The sequence below is a fragment of the Panulirus ornatus genome, chromosome 18 (assembly GCF_036320965.1).
Source record: "Panulirus ornatus isolate Po-2019 chromosome 18, ASM3632096v1, whole genome shotgun sequence".
Lineage (NCBI taxonomy): Eukaryota > Metazoa > Arthropoda > Malacostraca > Decapoda > Palinuridae > Panulirus > Panulirus ornatus.
Window position 1 is genome coordinate 25,079,899 of NC_092241.1, and position 17,502 is coordinate 25,097,400.

Sequence of the window (17,502 nt, forward strand, 5' to 3'; positions counted from 1 at the left end):
ACCCTCCTCCGTACATCCCTATCTATAGCTCATGCCTCACAACTACTATTCCTTCAAGCATACCCATTTTTGCTCTCCAAGACAATGTTCTCTCCTTCCACACATTCATCATTGCTCCCAGAACCCAATACCTACAACATGTTACTTCCTTAGATCTTTTTCCATTTAAACATACATCCCCATGAATTTATCCCTCAACCCTACTGAACCTAATAACGTTGCTCTTATTCACATTTCCTCTCAACTTTCTCCTTCAAACATTTTTCCAAACTCAGTCACCAATCACTACAGTTTCTCAATTAAATCAGCCACCAGAGTTGTATCATCGGCGAATAACAAGTGACTCACTTCCCATCCCGGGCCTTCTCATCTCTAACACGGTGCATACTCACCCCCCTCCAAAACTCTTACATTCACCTCCCTAACCACACTATTCATAAACAAATTAAACAACCATGGGGACATCACACACCCCTGCCAAAGACCGACCTTCACTGGAAACCAATCACTCTCCTCTCTTCCTTCTTATACACATGCCTTACATTTTTGGTAAAAACTTTTCACTGCTTCTAGCAACTTAACTCCCACACCATATACTCTTAAGACCTTCCACAGAGGATTCCTATCAACCCTACCATATGCCTTCTTCAGGTCTATAAATGCTGAATACAAATCCATCTTTTTTCTAAGTATTTCTCACACACATTCTTCAATGCAAACACCTGATCCACACATCCTCTACCACTTCTGAAACCACATTGCTCCTCCCCAATCTGATGCTCTGTACATACCTTCACCCTCTCAATCAATACCCTCTCATACAATTTTCCAGGGATACTCAACAAACATACGCCTCTGTAGTTTGAACACACATCTTTATTCCTTTTGCCTTCATAAAATGGCACTATGCATGCATTTTGCCAATCCCCAGGCATCTCACCATGATCCATATATAAACTGAATATCCTTACCAACCAATTAACAACACAGTCACCCACTTTCTGAAAAAATTCTACTGCAATACCATCCAAGCCTGCCACCTTGCTTGATTCCATCTTCCACAAAGCCTTCACTACCTCTTCTCTTAACCAAACTATTCTCACTGACCCTCTCACTTTGCACACCACCCTGACCAAAACACTCTACATCTGCCACTCCATCATCAAACACATTTAACAAACCTTCAAAATACTTACCCCATCTCCTTCTCACTTCATCACTACTTGTTATTACCTCCCCACTTGCACCCTTCACCAATGTTCCCATTTGTTTCTTTTCTTATGCACGTTATTTACCTCCTTCCAAAACATCTTTTTATGCTCCCTAAAGTTCAATGATACTCTCTCACCCCAATTCTCATTAGCCATCTTTTTCAAACATTTCATCTTCCTCTTGACCTCCTACTGCTTTCATTTATACATCTCACAATCATTTGCTCTCCTTCTTTGTAAGTATTGTCCAAATGCCTCTCTTCATTTCATGTCACAACTCTGAATATGCCATATGCCCTAATCTTACCCTCAACTGCCACATTTCTTACTTTCAAATTCAAATCACCCATCACTAACATCCGGTCTAATAAAACAAAACAGCTAATACACTCAGCTGCTCCCAAATCACTTGCCTCTCATGGTCTTTCTTCTCTCGGCCAGGTGCATATGCACCAATAATCACCCATCTCTCACCATTCACCTTCAGTTTTGTCTGCATCAATCTAGAATTCACTTCCTTACACTCTATCACTCCCTTACATAACTCCTGCTTCACGAGTAGGGCTGCTCCTTTCTTAGCTCTTGTCCTTTCAGCAACCCATGACTTTACTGCTAAGACACCTCCACACTATTCTTTCCCTTTGCCCGTGAGCTGTTTCACACAGAGCCTGAACATCCAGAATTCTTTTCTCAAGCATATAGTACCTATCTCTCCTCTCTTCTCATATTGGTTACATCCACATACATTCAGTGAACCAAAGCTGAGCCTTCGAGGGGCATGAGTACTCCCTGTCTGGCTCCTTCTGTTTCCTATTTTAGAAACTGAAATACAAGAAGGGGTGGCTTTCCAGCCATGCACTTCCACATTAATGAGCTGGCCTTGATTAGGGATCCAGTTGCCCATGCCACTACAGCTAACATAAAAAGAAACATGTTCAAACTATTTCAGAATACCCTCTTCAGCTCCCTCAACTACACTTTTCTCTGTACCACTTTTCTTATTCACCAGATCAAACCACCTCACACTACATTTCATTTCCAACACATCCATCCTCCTCTACACAATCTTACCCACACATACCTCACATTTATATTTTTTCCCCCATTTTTCCACATATTCCTTAACATTCCAAGTACCTTCGCCTCCTAAACTACTCTATGACTAATTTCCAATTCCATGGCTCCACATGTAGCTAAAATACACTCCAAGGCATCTAAAATACTTCACTTTCTATAAATGTTTTCCACTCAAACCCAAACCTCAACTAATACTACCATGTCAATCTGCTTTGCTTAACCAAATAAATTAACATCTACCTTCAATTTCCTCCTTTCACACAGTCTCCAAAACTTAAGTCACCAAATTTTGCATTTTCTCACTCAAATCTGCCATCAGATTAATTTCTATATGGGAAATCAAATCTAATACTGCTGTGTTGTATGGCTTCCACTTAAGCAGACGGAAACACACAGAGGAATTACAAAAGCAAATTCAGAGTTTTATTTTTATTTTTTTTTTTTTTTGCTTTGTCGCTGTCTCCCGCATTTGCGAGGTAGTGCAAGGAAACAGACGAAAGAAATGGCCCAACCCACCCCCATACACATGTATATACATACGTCCACACACGCAAATATACATACCTACACAGCTTTCCATGGTTTACCCCAGACGCTTCACATGCCCTGATTCAATCCACTGACAGCACGTCAACCCTGGTATACCACATCGATGCAATTCACTCTATTCCTTGCACGCCTTTCACCCTCCTGCATGTTCAGGCCCCGATCACTCAAAATCTTTTTCACTCCATCTTTCCACCTAAAATTTGGTCTCCCTCTTCTCCTCGTTCCCTCCACCTCCAACACATATGTCCTCTTGGTCAATCTTTCCTAACTCATTCTCTCCATGTGCCCAAACCATTTCAAAAAACCCTCTTCTGCTCTCTCAACCATACTCTTTTTATTTCCACACATCTCTCTTACCCTTACGTTACTTACTCGATCAAACCACCTCACACCACACATTGTCATCAAACATCTCATTTCCAGCACATCCATCCTCCTGCACACAACTCTATCCATAGACCACGCCTCACAACTATCCAACATTGTTGGAACCACTATTCCTTCAAACATACCCATTTTTGCTTTCCGAGATAATGTTCTCGACTTCCACACATTCTTCAAGGCTCCTAGAATTTTCGCCCCTCCCCCACCCTATGATCCACTTCCGCTTCCATGGTTCCATCCGCTGCCAGATCCACTCCCAAATATCTAAAACACTTGACTTCCTCCAGTTTTTCTCCATTCAAACTTACCTCCCAATTGACTTGACCCTCAACCCTACTGTACCTAATAACCTTGCTCTTACTCACATTTACTCTTAACTTTCTTCTTTCACACACTTTACCAAACTCAGTCACCAGCTTCTGCAGTTTCTCACATGAATCAGCCACCAGCGCTGTATCATCAGCGAACAACAACTGACTCACTTCCAAAAGCTCTCTCATCCCAAACAGACTTCATACTTGCCACTCTTTCCAAAACTCTTGCATTCACCTCCCTAACAACCCCATCCATAAACAAATTAAACAATCATGGAGACATCACACACCCCTGCCGCAAACCTACATTCACTGAGAACCAGTCACTTTCCTCTCTTCCTACACGTACACATGCCTTACATCCTCAATAAAAACTTTTCACTGCTTCTAACAACATGCCTCACACACCATATATTCTTAATACCTTCCACAGAGCATCTCTATCAACTCTATCATATGCCTTCTCCAGATCCATAAATGCTACATACAAATCCATTTGCTTTTCTAAGTATTTCTCACATACATTCTTCAAAGCAAACACCTGATCCACACATCCTCTACAACTTCTGAAACCACACTGCTCTTCCCCAATCTGATGCTCTGTACATGCCTTCACCCTCTCAATCAATACCCTCCCATATAATTTACCAGGAATACTCAACAAACTTATACCTCTGTAATTTGAGCAATCACTCTTATCCCCTTTGCCTTTGTACAATGGCACTATGCACGCATTCCGCCAATCCTCAGGCACCTCACCATGAGTCATACATACATTAAATAACCTTACCAACCAGTAAATAATACAGTCACCCCCTTTTTTAATAAATTCCACTGCAATACCATCCAAACCTGCTGCCTTGCCGGCTTTCATCTTCCGCAAAGCTTTTACTACCTCTTCTCTGTTTACCTAATCATTTTCCCTAACCCTCTCACTTTGCACACCATCTCAACCAAAACACCCTACATCTGCCACTCTATCATCAAACACATTCAACAAACCTTCAAAATACTCACTCCATCTCCTTCTCATATCACCACTACTTGTTATCACCTCCCCATTTGCGCCCTTCACTGAAGTTCCCATTTGCTCCCTTGTCTTACGCACTTTATTTACCTCCTTCCAGAACATCTTTTTATTCTCCCTAAAATTTAATGATACTCTCTCACCCCAACTCTCATTTGCCCTCTTTTTCACTTTTGCACCTTTCTCTTGACATCCTGTCTCTTTCTTTTATACATCTCCCACTCAATTGCATTGTTTCCCTGCAAAAATCATCCAAATGCCTCTCTCTTCTCTTTCACTAATAATCTTACTTCTTCATCCCACCACTCACTACCCTTTCTAATCAACCCACCTCTCACTCTTCTCATGCCACAAGCATCTTTTGCGCAATCCATCACTGATTCCCTAAATACATCCCATTCCTCCCCCACTCCCCTTACTTCCATTGTTCTCACCTTTTTCCATTCTGTACTCAGTCTCTCCTGGTACTTCCTCACACAAGTCTGCTTCCCTTCTGGGAGTGGATCTGGCAGCGGATGGAACCATGGAAGCGGAAGTGGATCATAGGGTGGGGGAGGGGGCGAAAATTCTGGGACCCTTGAAGAATGTGTGGAGGTCGAGAACATTATCTCGGAAAGCAAAAATGGGTATGTTTGAAGGGGTTCAATCCATTGACAGCACGTCAACCCCGGTATACCACATCGTTACAATTCACTCTATTCCTTGCACGCCTTTCACCCTCCTGCATGTTCAGGCCCCGATCACTCAAAATCTTTTTCACTCCATCTTTCCACCTAAAATTTGGTCTCCCACTTCTCCTCGTTCCCTCCACCTCTGACACATATATCCTCTTGGTCAATCTTTCCTCACTCATTCCCTCAATGTGACCAAACCATTTCAAAACACCCTCTTCTGCTCTCTCAACCACACTCTTTTTATTTCCACACATCTCTCTTACCCTTACGTTACTTACTCGATCAAACCACCTCACACCACATATTGTCCTCAAACATCTCATTTCCAGCACATCCACCCTCCTGCGCACAACTCTATCCATAGCCCACGCCTCGCACTATACAACATTGTTGGGACCACTATTCCTACAAACATACCCATTTTTGCTTTCCGAGATAATGTTCTCGACTACCACACATTCTTCAAGGCTCCCAGAATTATCGCCCCCTCACCCACCCTATGCTTCACTTCCGCTTCCATGGTTCCATCCGCTGCCAGATCCATTCCCAGATATCTAAAACACTTTACTTCCTCCAGTTTTTCTCCATTCAAACTTACCTCCCAGTTAACTTGACCCTCAACCCTACTGTACCTAATAACCTTGCTCTTATTCACATTTACTCTTAACTTTCTTCTTTCACACACTTTACCAAACTCAGTCACCAGCTTCTGCAGTTTCTTACATGAATCAGCCACCAGCGCTGTATCATCAGCGAACAACAACTGACTCACTTCCCAGGCTCTCTCATCCCCAACAGACTGCATACTTGCCCCTCTTTCCAAAACTCTTGCATTCACCTCGCTAACTACCCCATCCATAAACAAATTAAACAACCATGGAGACATCACACACCCCTACCACAAACCTACATTCACTGAGAACCAATCACTTTCCTCTCTTCCTACACGTACACATGCCTTACATCCTCGATAAAAACTTTTCACTGCTTCTAACAACTTGCCTCCCACACCATATATTCTTAATACCTTCAACAGAGCATCTCTATCAACTCTATCATATGGCTTCTCCAGATCCATAAATGCTACATACAAATCCATTTGTTTTTCTAAGTATTTCTCACATACATTCTTCAAAGCAAACACCTGATCCACACATCCTCTACCACTTCTGAAACCACACTGCTCTTCCCCAATCTGATGCTCTGTACATGCCTTCACCCTCTCAATCAATATCCTCCCATATAATTTACCAGGAATACTCAACAAACTTATACCTCTGTAATTTGAGCACTCACTCTTATCCCCTTTGCCTTTGTACAATAGCACTATGCAAGCATTCCACCAATCCTCAGGCACCTCACCATGAATCATACATACATTAAATAACCTAACCAACCAGGCAACAATACAGTCACCCCCTTTTTTAATAAATTCCACTGCAATACCATCCAAACCTGCTGCCTTGCCGGCTTTCATCTTCCGTAAAGCTTTTACTACCTCTTTTCTTTTTACCAATTCATTTTCCCTAACCCTCTCACTTTGCACACCACCTCGACCAAAACACCCTATACCTGTCACTCTGTCATCAAACACATTCAACAAACCTTCAAAATACTCACTCCATCTCCTTCTCACATCACCTCTACTTGTCATTACCTCCCCATTAGCCCCCTTCACTGAAGTTCCCATTTGCTCTCTTGTCTTACGCACTTTATTTACCTCCTTCCAAAACATCTTTTTATTCTCTCTGAAATTTAATGATACTCTCTCACCCCAACTCTCATTTGCCCTCTTTTTCACCTCTTGCACCTTTCTCTTGACCTCCTGCCTCTTTCTTTTATACCTCTCCCACTCATTTGCATTTTTTCCCTGCAAAAATCGTCCAAATGACTCTCTCTTCTCTTTCACTAATAATCTTACTTCTTCATTCCATCACTCACTACCTTTTCTAATCAACCCACCTCCCACGCTTCTCATGCCACAAGCATCTTTTGCGTAAGCCATCACTGCTTCCCTAAATACAACCCATTCCTCCCCCACTCCCCTTACCTCCTTTGTTCTCACCTTTTTCCATTCTGTACTCAGTCTCTCCTGGTACTTCCTCACACAAGTCTGCTTCCCAAGCTCACTTACTCTCACCACTCTCTTCACCCCAACATTCTCTCCTCTTTTCTGAAAACCCCCACAAATCTTAACCTTCGCCTCCACAAGATAATGATCAGACATCCCTCCAGTTGCACCTCTCAGCACATTAACATCCAAAAGTCTCTCTTTCGTGTGTCTATCAATTAACACGTACTCCAATAACGCTCTCTGGCCACATCTCCTACTTACATAAGTATACTTATGTATATCTCGCTTTTTAAACCAGGTATTCCCAATCACCAGTCCTTTTTCAGCACATAAATCTACAAGCTCTTCACCATTTCCATTTACAACACTGAACACCCCATGTATACCAATTATTCCCTCAACTGCCACATTACTCACCTTTGCATTCAAATCACCCATCACTATAACCCGGTCTTGTGCATCAAAACCACTAACACACTCATTCAGCTGCTCCCAAAACACTTGCCTCTCATGATCTTTCTTTTCATGCGCAGGTGCACATGCACCAATAATCACCCATCTCTCTCCATCAACTTTCAGCTTTACCCATATCAATCTAGAATTTACTTTCTTACACTCTATCACATACTCCCACAACTCCTGATTCAGGAGTAGTGCTACTCCTTCCCTTGCTCTTGTCCTCTCTCTAACTGACTTTACTCCCAAGACATTCCCAAACCACTCTTCCCCTTTACCCTTTAGCTTCGTTTCACTCAGAGCCAAAACATCCAGGTTCCTTTCCTCAAACATACTACCTATCTCTCCTTTTTTCTCATATTGGTTACATCCACACACATTCAGACACCCCAATGTGAGCCTTCGTGGAGGATGAGCACTCCTCGCGTGACTCCTCCTTCTGTTTCCCCTTTTAGAAAGTTAAAATACAAGGAGGGGAGGGTTTCTGGCCCTCCCACTCCCGTCCCCTTTAGTCGCCTTCTACGACACGTGAGGAATGCGTGGGAAGTATTCTTTCTCCCCTATATACTTATCCCTCTCCAGAGAGCGTAATTGGAGTACGTGTTAATTGACAGGCGCGCGAAAGAGAGACTTTTGGATGTTAATGTGCTGAGAGGTGCAACTGGAGGGATGTCTGATCATTATCTTGTGGAGGCGAAGGTGAAGATTTGTATGGGTTTTCAGAAAAGAAGAGAGAATGTTGGGGTGAAGAGGGTGGTGAGAGTAAGTGAGCTTGGGAAGGAGACTTGTGTGAGGAAGTACCAAGAAAGACTGAGTACAGAATGGAAAAAGGTGAGAACAAAAGGAGGTAAGGGGAGTGGGGGAGGAATGGGACATATTTAGGGAAGCAGTGATGGCTTGCGCAGAAGATGCTTGTGGCATGAGAAGCGTGGGAGGTGGGTTGATTAGAAAGGTTAGTGAGTGGTGGGATGAAGAAGTAAGATTATTAGTGAAAGAGAAGAGAGAGGCATTTGGACAATTTTTGCAGGGAAAAAATGCAAATGAGTGGGAAATGTATAAAAGAATGAGACAGGAGGTCAAGAGAAAGGTGCAAGAGGTGAAAAAGAGGGCAAATGAGAGTTGGGGTGAGAGAGTATCATTACATTTCAGGGAGAATAAAAAGGTGTTTTGGAAACAGGTAAATAAAGTGCATAAGACAAGGGAGCAAATGGGAACTTCAGTGAAGGGGGCTAATGGGGAGGTGAAAACAAGTAGTGGTGATGTGAGAAGGAGATGGAGTGAGTATTTTGAAGGTTTGTTGAATGTGTTTGATGATAAGCGTGGCAGATATAGGCTGTTTTGGTCGAGGTGGTGTGCAAAGTGAGAGGGTTAGGGAGAATGATTTGGTAAACAGAGAAGAGGTAGTAAAAGCTTTACGGAAGATGAAAGCCAGCAAGGCAGCAGGTTTGGATGGTATTGCAGTGGAATATATTAAAAAAGGGGGTGACTGTATTGTTGATTGGTTGGTAAGGTTATTTAATGTATGTATGATTCATGGTGAGGTGCCTGAGGATTGGCGGAATGCGTGCATAGTGCCATTGTACAAAGGCAAAGGGGATAAGAGTGAGTGCTCATATTAAAAAGGTATAAGTTTGTTGAATATTCCTGGTAAATTATATGGGAGGGTATTGATTGAGAGGGTGAAGGCATGTACAGAGCATCAGATTGGGGAAGAGCAGTGTGGTTTCAGAAGTGGTAGAGGATGTGTGGATCAGGTGTTTGCTTTGAAGAATGTATGTGAGAAATACTTAGAAAAGCAAATGGGTTTGTATGTACCATTTATGGATCTGGAGAAGGCATATGATAGAGTTGATAGAGATGCTCTGTAGAAGGTACTAAGAATATATGGTGTGGGAGGCAAGTTGTTAGAAGCAGTGAAAAGTTTTTATTGAGGATATAAAGCATGTGTACATGTAGGAAGACAGGAAAGTGATTGGTTCTCAGTGAATGTAGGTTTGCGGCAGGGGTGTGTGATGTCTCCATGGTTGTTTAATTTGTTTATGGATGGGGTTGTTAAGGAGGTGAATGCAAGAGTTTTGGAAAGAGGGGCAAGTATGAAGTCTGTTGGGGATGAGAGAGCTTGGGGAGTGAGTCAGTTGTTGTTCGCTGATGATACAGCGCTGGTGGCTGATTCATGTGAGAAACTGCAGAAGCTGGTGACTGAGTTTGGTAAAGTGTGTGAAAGAAGAAAGTTAAGAGTAAATGTGAATAAGAGCAAGGTTATTAGGTACAGTAGGGTTGAGGGTCAAGTCAATTGGGAGGTAAGTTTGAATGGAGAAAAACTGGAGGAAGTAAAGTGTTTTAGACATCTGGGAGTGGATCTGGCAGTGGATGGAACCATGGAAACAGAAGTGAATCATAGGGTGGGGGAGGGGGCGAAAATTCTGGGAGCCTTGAAGAATGTGTGGAAGTCGAGAACATTATCTCGGAAAGCAAAAATGGGTATGTTTGAAGGAATAGTGGTTCCAACAATGTTGAATGGTTGCGAGGCATGGGCTATGGATAGAGTTGTGCGCAGGAGGGTGGATGTGCTGGAAATGAGATGTTAGAGGACAATATGTGGTGTGAGGAGGTTGAATCGAGTAAGTAATGTAAGGGTAAGAGAGATGTGTGGAAATAAAAAGAGTATGGTTGAGAGAGCAGAAGAGGGTGTTTTGAAATGGTTTGGCCACATGGAGAGAATGAGTGAGAAAAGATTGACCAAGAGGATATATGTGTCGGAGGTGGAGGGAACGAGGAGAAGTGGGAGACCAAATTGGAGGTGGAAAGATGGAGTGAAAAACATTTTGAGTGATCGGGGCCTGAACATGCAGGAGGGTGAAAGGCGGGCAAGGAATAGAGTGAACTGGATCAATGTGGTATACTGTGGTCGACGTGCTGTCAATGGATTGAATCAGGGCATGTGAAGCATCTGGGGTAAACCATGGAAAGTTCTGTAGGGCTTGGAAGTAGAAAGGGAGCTGTGGTTTCAGGCATTATTGCATGACAGCTAGAGACTGAGTGTGAACGAATGGGGCCTTTGTTGTCTTTTCCTAGCACTACCTCGCACACATGAGGGGGAGGGGGATGTTATTCTATGTGTGGCGAGGTGGCGATGGGAATGAATAAAGGCAGACAGTGTGAATTGTGTGCATGTGTATATATGTATGTGTCTGTGTGTGTATATATAAGTGTACATTGAGATGTATGGGTATGTATATTTGCGTGAGTGGACGTGTATGTATATACATGTGTATGGGAATGGGTTGGGCCATTTCTTTTGTCTGTTTCCTTGCGCTACCTCGCAAACGCGGGAGAAAGTGACAAAGCAAAATAAATAAATAAATAAATAAATAAATAAATACTTATCCCTGGGGATAGGGGAGAAAGAATACTTCCAAGATATTCCCTGCGCGTCGTAGAAGGCGACTAAAAGGGGAGGGAGCAGGGGGCTGGAAATCCTCTCCTCTTGTTTTTGTTTTTTTTTAATATTTTAATTTTTTAATACTTTTTATCCAAAAGAAGGAACAGAGGAGGGGGCCAGGTGAGGATATTCCCTCAAAGGCCCAGTCCTCTGTTCTTAACGCTACCTTGCTAATGCGGGTAATGGCAAATAGTTTGAAAGAAAAGAAAAAAGACAAATCTATTTACAGGTGCTGGGAAATAATATAAAGTATCATCAGTATCTAATGTAAATTGAAAAACTGCAGTTTGACCAAAGTTAAACTTAAACTGCAGGTGAAGAATGACTCCTAACAACAGAGACTAAGATCACTAAACGTCTCATATGCTTCACTAGTGAAAAATAATTCTGCATTAAGGTCCCGGTCAAAGGTGGAATTTCCTTCAAGTCTACATAGGTCCTTTCTCAGCAAACTCCAAACCAAAGTTATGGGTTGTATGCACAGTATGCTATTCACTTCTCTGGATACTAAAACACATTAGCAACCAGTTTCAAGAGGATCAGATTTAAACTTTTCAAGTTATCACCAAGGTTAAATCAGAGTTCAAAGTAAGATTCCTGACGACAATAGTCATTAAGTGTCTACCATGCTATAAAGACAGCACAAAATTTTCACCAACACCAAAAAGGCTTTCATATCAATTTTATCAAGAATTTTATTACTTCACTCATAAACACCATTTTATCTTGAAATCTTTCAACCCATTTTTAAAAAGTGATCCAAACACAATTTCCTCTTCCTTTAACTATTTCTTTACCATCTACACAATTCACATTCCTATTTACCATTCCGACTATATCAACAAGACATACTATAATCATTCCCTCTCTAAACAAAACTTACAAACCACTTTTCATGTTTCTATACACCAGAAGTATACTTTTAGCTCTTCAGCATCTCAATCAACACCACAGCACCCTCTAAAAAAATAGCATTCATTATAACATGAATATTTTATACTCATCCAATTTTGATATTCATAACCATGTAAGTAACATAAACTTATAATATTCACAAGCAATCATATCATCAGACCTCTCACCTTTGTTTCCACCACAAAAATCCCCATTTATCAACACAGCAAAGGTCAGATTTTATAACAATTTAATACTTTTCTCTGTTCAATAGTATTTCATTAGAAGTCAAACACATTCCCTACTGTATAAACATTCTTGTCATCTCTCAAACCTAATTTCACATGTCTCATCACTGCAAACAAGTATTTCACAAACTTTCATCTTCATTAACCAGATCTTTTTCATGTCTGAATATGTCTATCAATGAAATCTATTGTACTCTTTATGTCTTACCAGTAGATAATTATCTACCTGGTAAGACATAAAGAATACAATCCAGAGGGGAGTTAAAACTGTATCTGTAAACTAACACATACAAAAAACAATAATGACAAACCTGAATTTTTCTGTACAGGGCCCCCAAATTTTCATCATCAAAGGGAAGAAAACCACACAGCAGAGCATATAACAGCACTCCCATACTCCAAATGTCTGCTTCAGAACCTAAAAATAATGATAAAGGCATTTCTAGAAACAAAAGACATTTACATTGCTTAATGTCTTACAACAAGACATGAGTAAAAAAATTTATCATTATTATATAAATTGCCGTCTCCCACGTTAGCAAGGTAGCACAAGGAAACAGACGAGTGGGGGAGAAGGTAAAGGTTCTGGGAGCATTGAAGAATGTATGGAAGGCAAGAACGTTATCTTGGAGCAAAAATGGGTATGTTTGAAGGAATAGTGGTTCCAACAATGTTATAAGGTTGTGCGGCGTGGGCGATAGATAAGGTTGTGCGGAGGAGGGTGGATGTGTTGGAAATGAGATGTTTGAGGACAACATGTGGTGTGGGGTGGTTTGATCGAGTAAGCAATGAAAGGGTAAGAGAGATGCGTGGTAATAAAAAGAGTGTGGTGGAGAAAGCAGAAGAGGGTGTATTGAAATGGTTTGGTCACATGGAGAGAATGAGTGAGGAAAGATTGGCAAAGAGGATAAATGTATCAGAGGTGGAGGGAAGAAGTGGGAGACTAAATTGGAAGAGGAGGGATGAAGTGAAAAAGATTACGAGCGATTGGGGCCTGAACATACAGGAGGGTGAAAGGCTTGCAAGGAATAGAGTAAACTGGAATGATGTGTTAAACTGGTGTCTCTCACCCACACTCTTTTCATCACAACACATCTTTCTTACCCTTTCATCACTTACTCAATCAAACCACCTCACAACTTATATTATCCTCAAACATTTCATTTCCAACACATCCACCCTCCTCAGCACAACCCTATCTACAGCCCATGCCTTGCAACCATAACACTGCTGGAACCACTATTCCTTCAAACATACCTATTTTTGCTCTCTGAGATGATGTTCTCGCCATCCACACATTCTTCAACATTCCCTGAACCTTTGCCCCCTTCCCCACCCTGTGATTCACTTCGGCTTACATGGTTCCATCCGCTGCTAAGTCCACTCCCAGATATCTAAAACACTCCACCTCCTCCAGCTTTTCTCCATCTAAATTTACCTCCCAATTAACTTGTCCCTCAACCCTTCTGAACCTAATAACAAAGCTCTTATTCACATTTACTCTAAACTTTCTTCTTTCACACACTTTACCAAAATCAGTCACTTACCAAAATCAGTCACCAACTTCTGCAGTTTTTCACCCAAATCAGCCACCAGCACTGTATCATCAGCAAACACCAATTGACTCACTTCCCAAGCCCTCTCATCCACAACAGACTGCAATTCATAACATCTGCCTCTGGGGAGACATCATAATAGAAATCAAATCTTTGATTACTATATCTGGTGTGAGGTGGTTTGATTAAGTAATGAAACAGTAAGAGAGATGTGGTAATAAAAAGAGTGTGGTTGAGACAGCAAAAGTGGCAGTATTGAAATGGTTTGGACATATGGAGAGAATGAGTGAGAAGAGATTGACAGAATATATCTGTCAGAGGTGGAGGGCAGAAGAACTGGGAGACCAAATTTGAGGTGCAAGGATGTGGTGAAAAAGACTGAGCGATCAGGGACTGGACATGCAGGAGGGTGAAATATGTACACGGAATAGAGTGAATTAGAATGATGTGGTATACTGGGGTCGACATGCTGTCAATGGACTGAACCAGACATGTGAAATGTCCAGGGTAAACAATGGAAAGATCAGTGGGGCCTAGATGTGAATAGGGAGCTGTGATTTTAGTGCATTATGCATGACAGCTAGAGAATGAAAGTGAGTGGAAGTGAGCTTTTTTTGTCTGTTTCCTGGAGCTACCTTGCTGACACAAGGGGTGGGAGATGCTGTTTCCTATGGGGTTCGGTGGTGCCAGGAATGGACAAGGGCAAGCAATTATGAATATGCACATGGGTATATATGTATGTGCATGTGTATGTATATGTATGCATGTGTCCAGGATAAACCATGCATCAGAAGGGTTTGTGTTCTTAGTCCAGTCACTAGGAGCAAGAACCCTTCTATTGGGATAAATTTGTCTGATAAACAACTAGATAAGGATTCCTTTTCTGCTTTAGGCTATGGATTAAGTTTTGTGTACTAGATCTAACAGGGAAGCCAGCTGTGTTGATGCCACAAAATATTTTTGTAATCTAGAGAAGTACAGTAAATTATCTAATGATGAAATTAATATCTGTAAAGGTTCAGTGTATGCCAGTTTGTCAAAACTTGTGGATCCTAATTGCCCTAAAAGATTTGTAAGAGCTGTTAACACTAAAAAAAGACAATGATATAATATTACTAAAGCAGATAATGCTAACACTTGTGATTATGGACAAAAATAATTATTCATCTAAAATGAGTGGTCTTTTAAGTGATGACACAACATCACTAAATACCCCATTTACACCACTTATACCCTTAACTGCCACATTACTCACCTTCTCATTTAAATCACCCATCACCAAAACACAGTCTCGTCCATCAAAGCTGCTGACACACTCACTCAGCTGCTCGCAAAACACTTGCCTCTCATGATCTTTCTGCTCATGACCAGGTGCATAAGCACCAATGATCACTCATCTCTCTCCATACACTTTCAGTTTTACCCACATCAGTCCAGAATTTACTTTCTCACACTCTTATTGCATACTTCAACAACTCCTGCTTAAGGGGAAGTGCTACTCTTTCCTTAGCTCTTGTCCTCTCACCAACCTCTGACTTTACTTTCTTAACTTTCCCAAACCACTCTTCCCCTTTACCCTTGAGCTTCATTTCACTTAGAGCCAGAGCATCCACGTTCCCTTCCTTAAATAGGTAGAGCCAGAGCATCCAGGTTTCCTTCCTCAAACATACTACCTATCTCTCCTTTTGTCTCATCTTGGTTACATCCACACACATTCAGACACCCCAATCTAAGCCTTTGACAAGCAAGAGCATTCCCTGTGTGACTCCTTCTTGTTTCCCTTTTTAGAAATTGATATAAAAAGAGGGGGGGTTTCCAGACTCCTTCTCCTGCCCCCTTTAGTCGCCTTCTACTACACATAGGGAATATGTGGGAAGTATCCTTTCTCCCCTATTCCCAAGAATATATTCATTATATTATTCTTATTGTATCTAACTGCCATCTCCCACATTAGCTAGGTAGCACAAGGAAACAGATGAGGAATGGCCCAACCCACCCACATACATGTATATAAATAAATGCCCACACATACACACACATATACATTTCAACATACATATACATATACAAACACAAACATATACATATATACACATGTACATATCCATACTTGCAGCCTTAATCCATTCCTGTCACCACCCTACCAAACATGTAATAGCATTTGCCCCTCCCCATCCAACGAGGCAGCACCAGGAACAGACAAAAAAGGCCACATTCTTTCACACTCAGTCTCTACCTGTCATGTGTAATGCACCAAAACCAGAGCTCCCTGTCCACATCCAGGCCCTACAGCAATTTCCGTGGTTTACCCTGATGCTTCACATACCTTGGTTCAATCACCTGACAGCACATCGATCCCAGTATACGACATCATTCCAAATAACCCTATTCCTTGTACGCCTTTCACCCTCCTGTACGTTCAGGCCACGATCACTCAAAATCTTTTTAACTCCATCCTTCCACCTCCAATTTGGTATGCCACCTGTCCTTCCTTCCACCTCTGACACATATATACTCTTTGTCAATCTTTCCTCACTCATTCTTTCCATGTGTCCAAACCATTTCAACACACCCTCTTCTGCTCTCTCAACCACACTCCTTTTATTACCATACATCTCTCTTACTCTTTCATTACTTACTCAATCTCATTACTCTTTCATTACTTACTCAATCAAACTAACTCACACCACATATTGTCCTCAAACATCTCATTTCCAACACATAAACCCTCCTCTGCACAAACATATAACATTGTTGGAACCGATATTCCTTCAAACACACACACATTTTTGCTCTCCAAGATATCCCTCGCTTTCCATACATTCTTCAACGCTCACAGAACCTTTTGCTGCTAAGTCCACTCCCAAATATCTAAAACAATTCACTTCCTCCAGTTTTCCTCCACTCAAATCTACCTCGCAATCAACTTATCCCTCAACCCTACTAAACCTAATAACCTTGCTCTAATTCACATTTACTCTCAGCATTCTTCTTTCACATACTCAGTCACCAACATTTGCAGTTTCTCATCCGAATCAGCAACCAGTGCTGTATCATCAGTGAACTACAACTGGCTCACTTCCCAAGCTCTCTCATCCACAACAGACTGCATACTTGCCCCTCTCTCCAAAACTCTTGCATTCACCTCCCTAACAACCCCATCCATAAACAAATTAAACAACCATGGAGATATCATACACCCCTGCTGCAAACCGACATTCACTGAGAACCAATCACTTTCCTCTCTTCCTACTCGTGCACATGCCTTATATCCTTGAGGAAAACTTTTCACTGCTTCTAGCAACATACCTCCCACACCATATACTCTTAAAACCTTCCACAGAACATCTCTATCAACTCTATCATATGCCTTCTCCAGATCCATGAATGCTACATACAAATCCATCTGTTTTTCTAGGTAATTCTCATATACATTCAAAGCAAACACCTGATCCACACATCCTCTACCACTTCTGAAACCACACTCCTCTTCCCCAATCTGATGCTCTGTACATGACTTCACCCTCTCAATCAATACCCCCCCATATAATTTCCCAGGATACTCAACAAACTTATGCCTCTGTAATTTGAACACT

At 41.6% G+C, this 17,502-nt stretch overlaps 1 protein-coding gene across 2 annotated transcripts in view; it reads right to left on the reverse strand.

The window, feature by feature from the left end:
- LOC139755006 (maternal embryonic leucine zipper kinase-like) overlaps positions 1-17,502 on the reverse strand; it is a 304,773-nt gene that overhangs the window by 164,548 nt on the left and 122,723 nt on the right. For both annotated transcript variants that reach the window (XM_071672913.1, XM_071672914.1), the window contains exon 6: positions 12,662-12,768. In XM_071672913.1, coding sequence (XP_071529014.1) covers positions 12,662-12,768 — 107 coding nt within the window. The remainder of the gene's footprint in view (positions 1-12,661; positions 12,769-17,502) is intronic.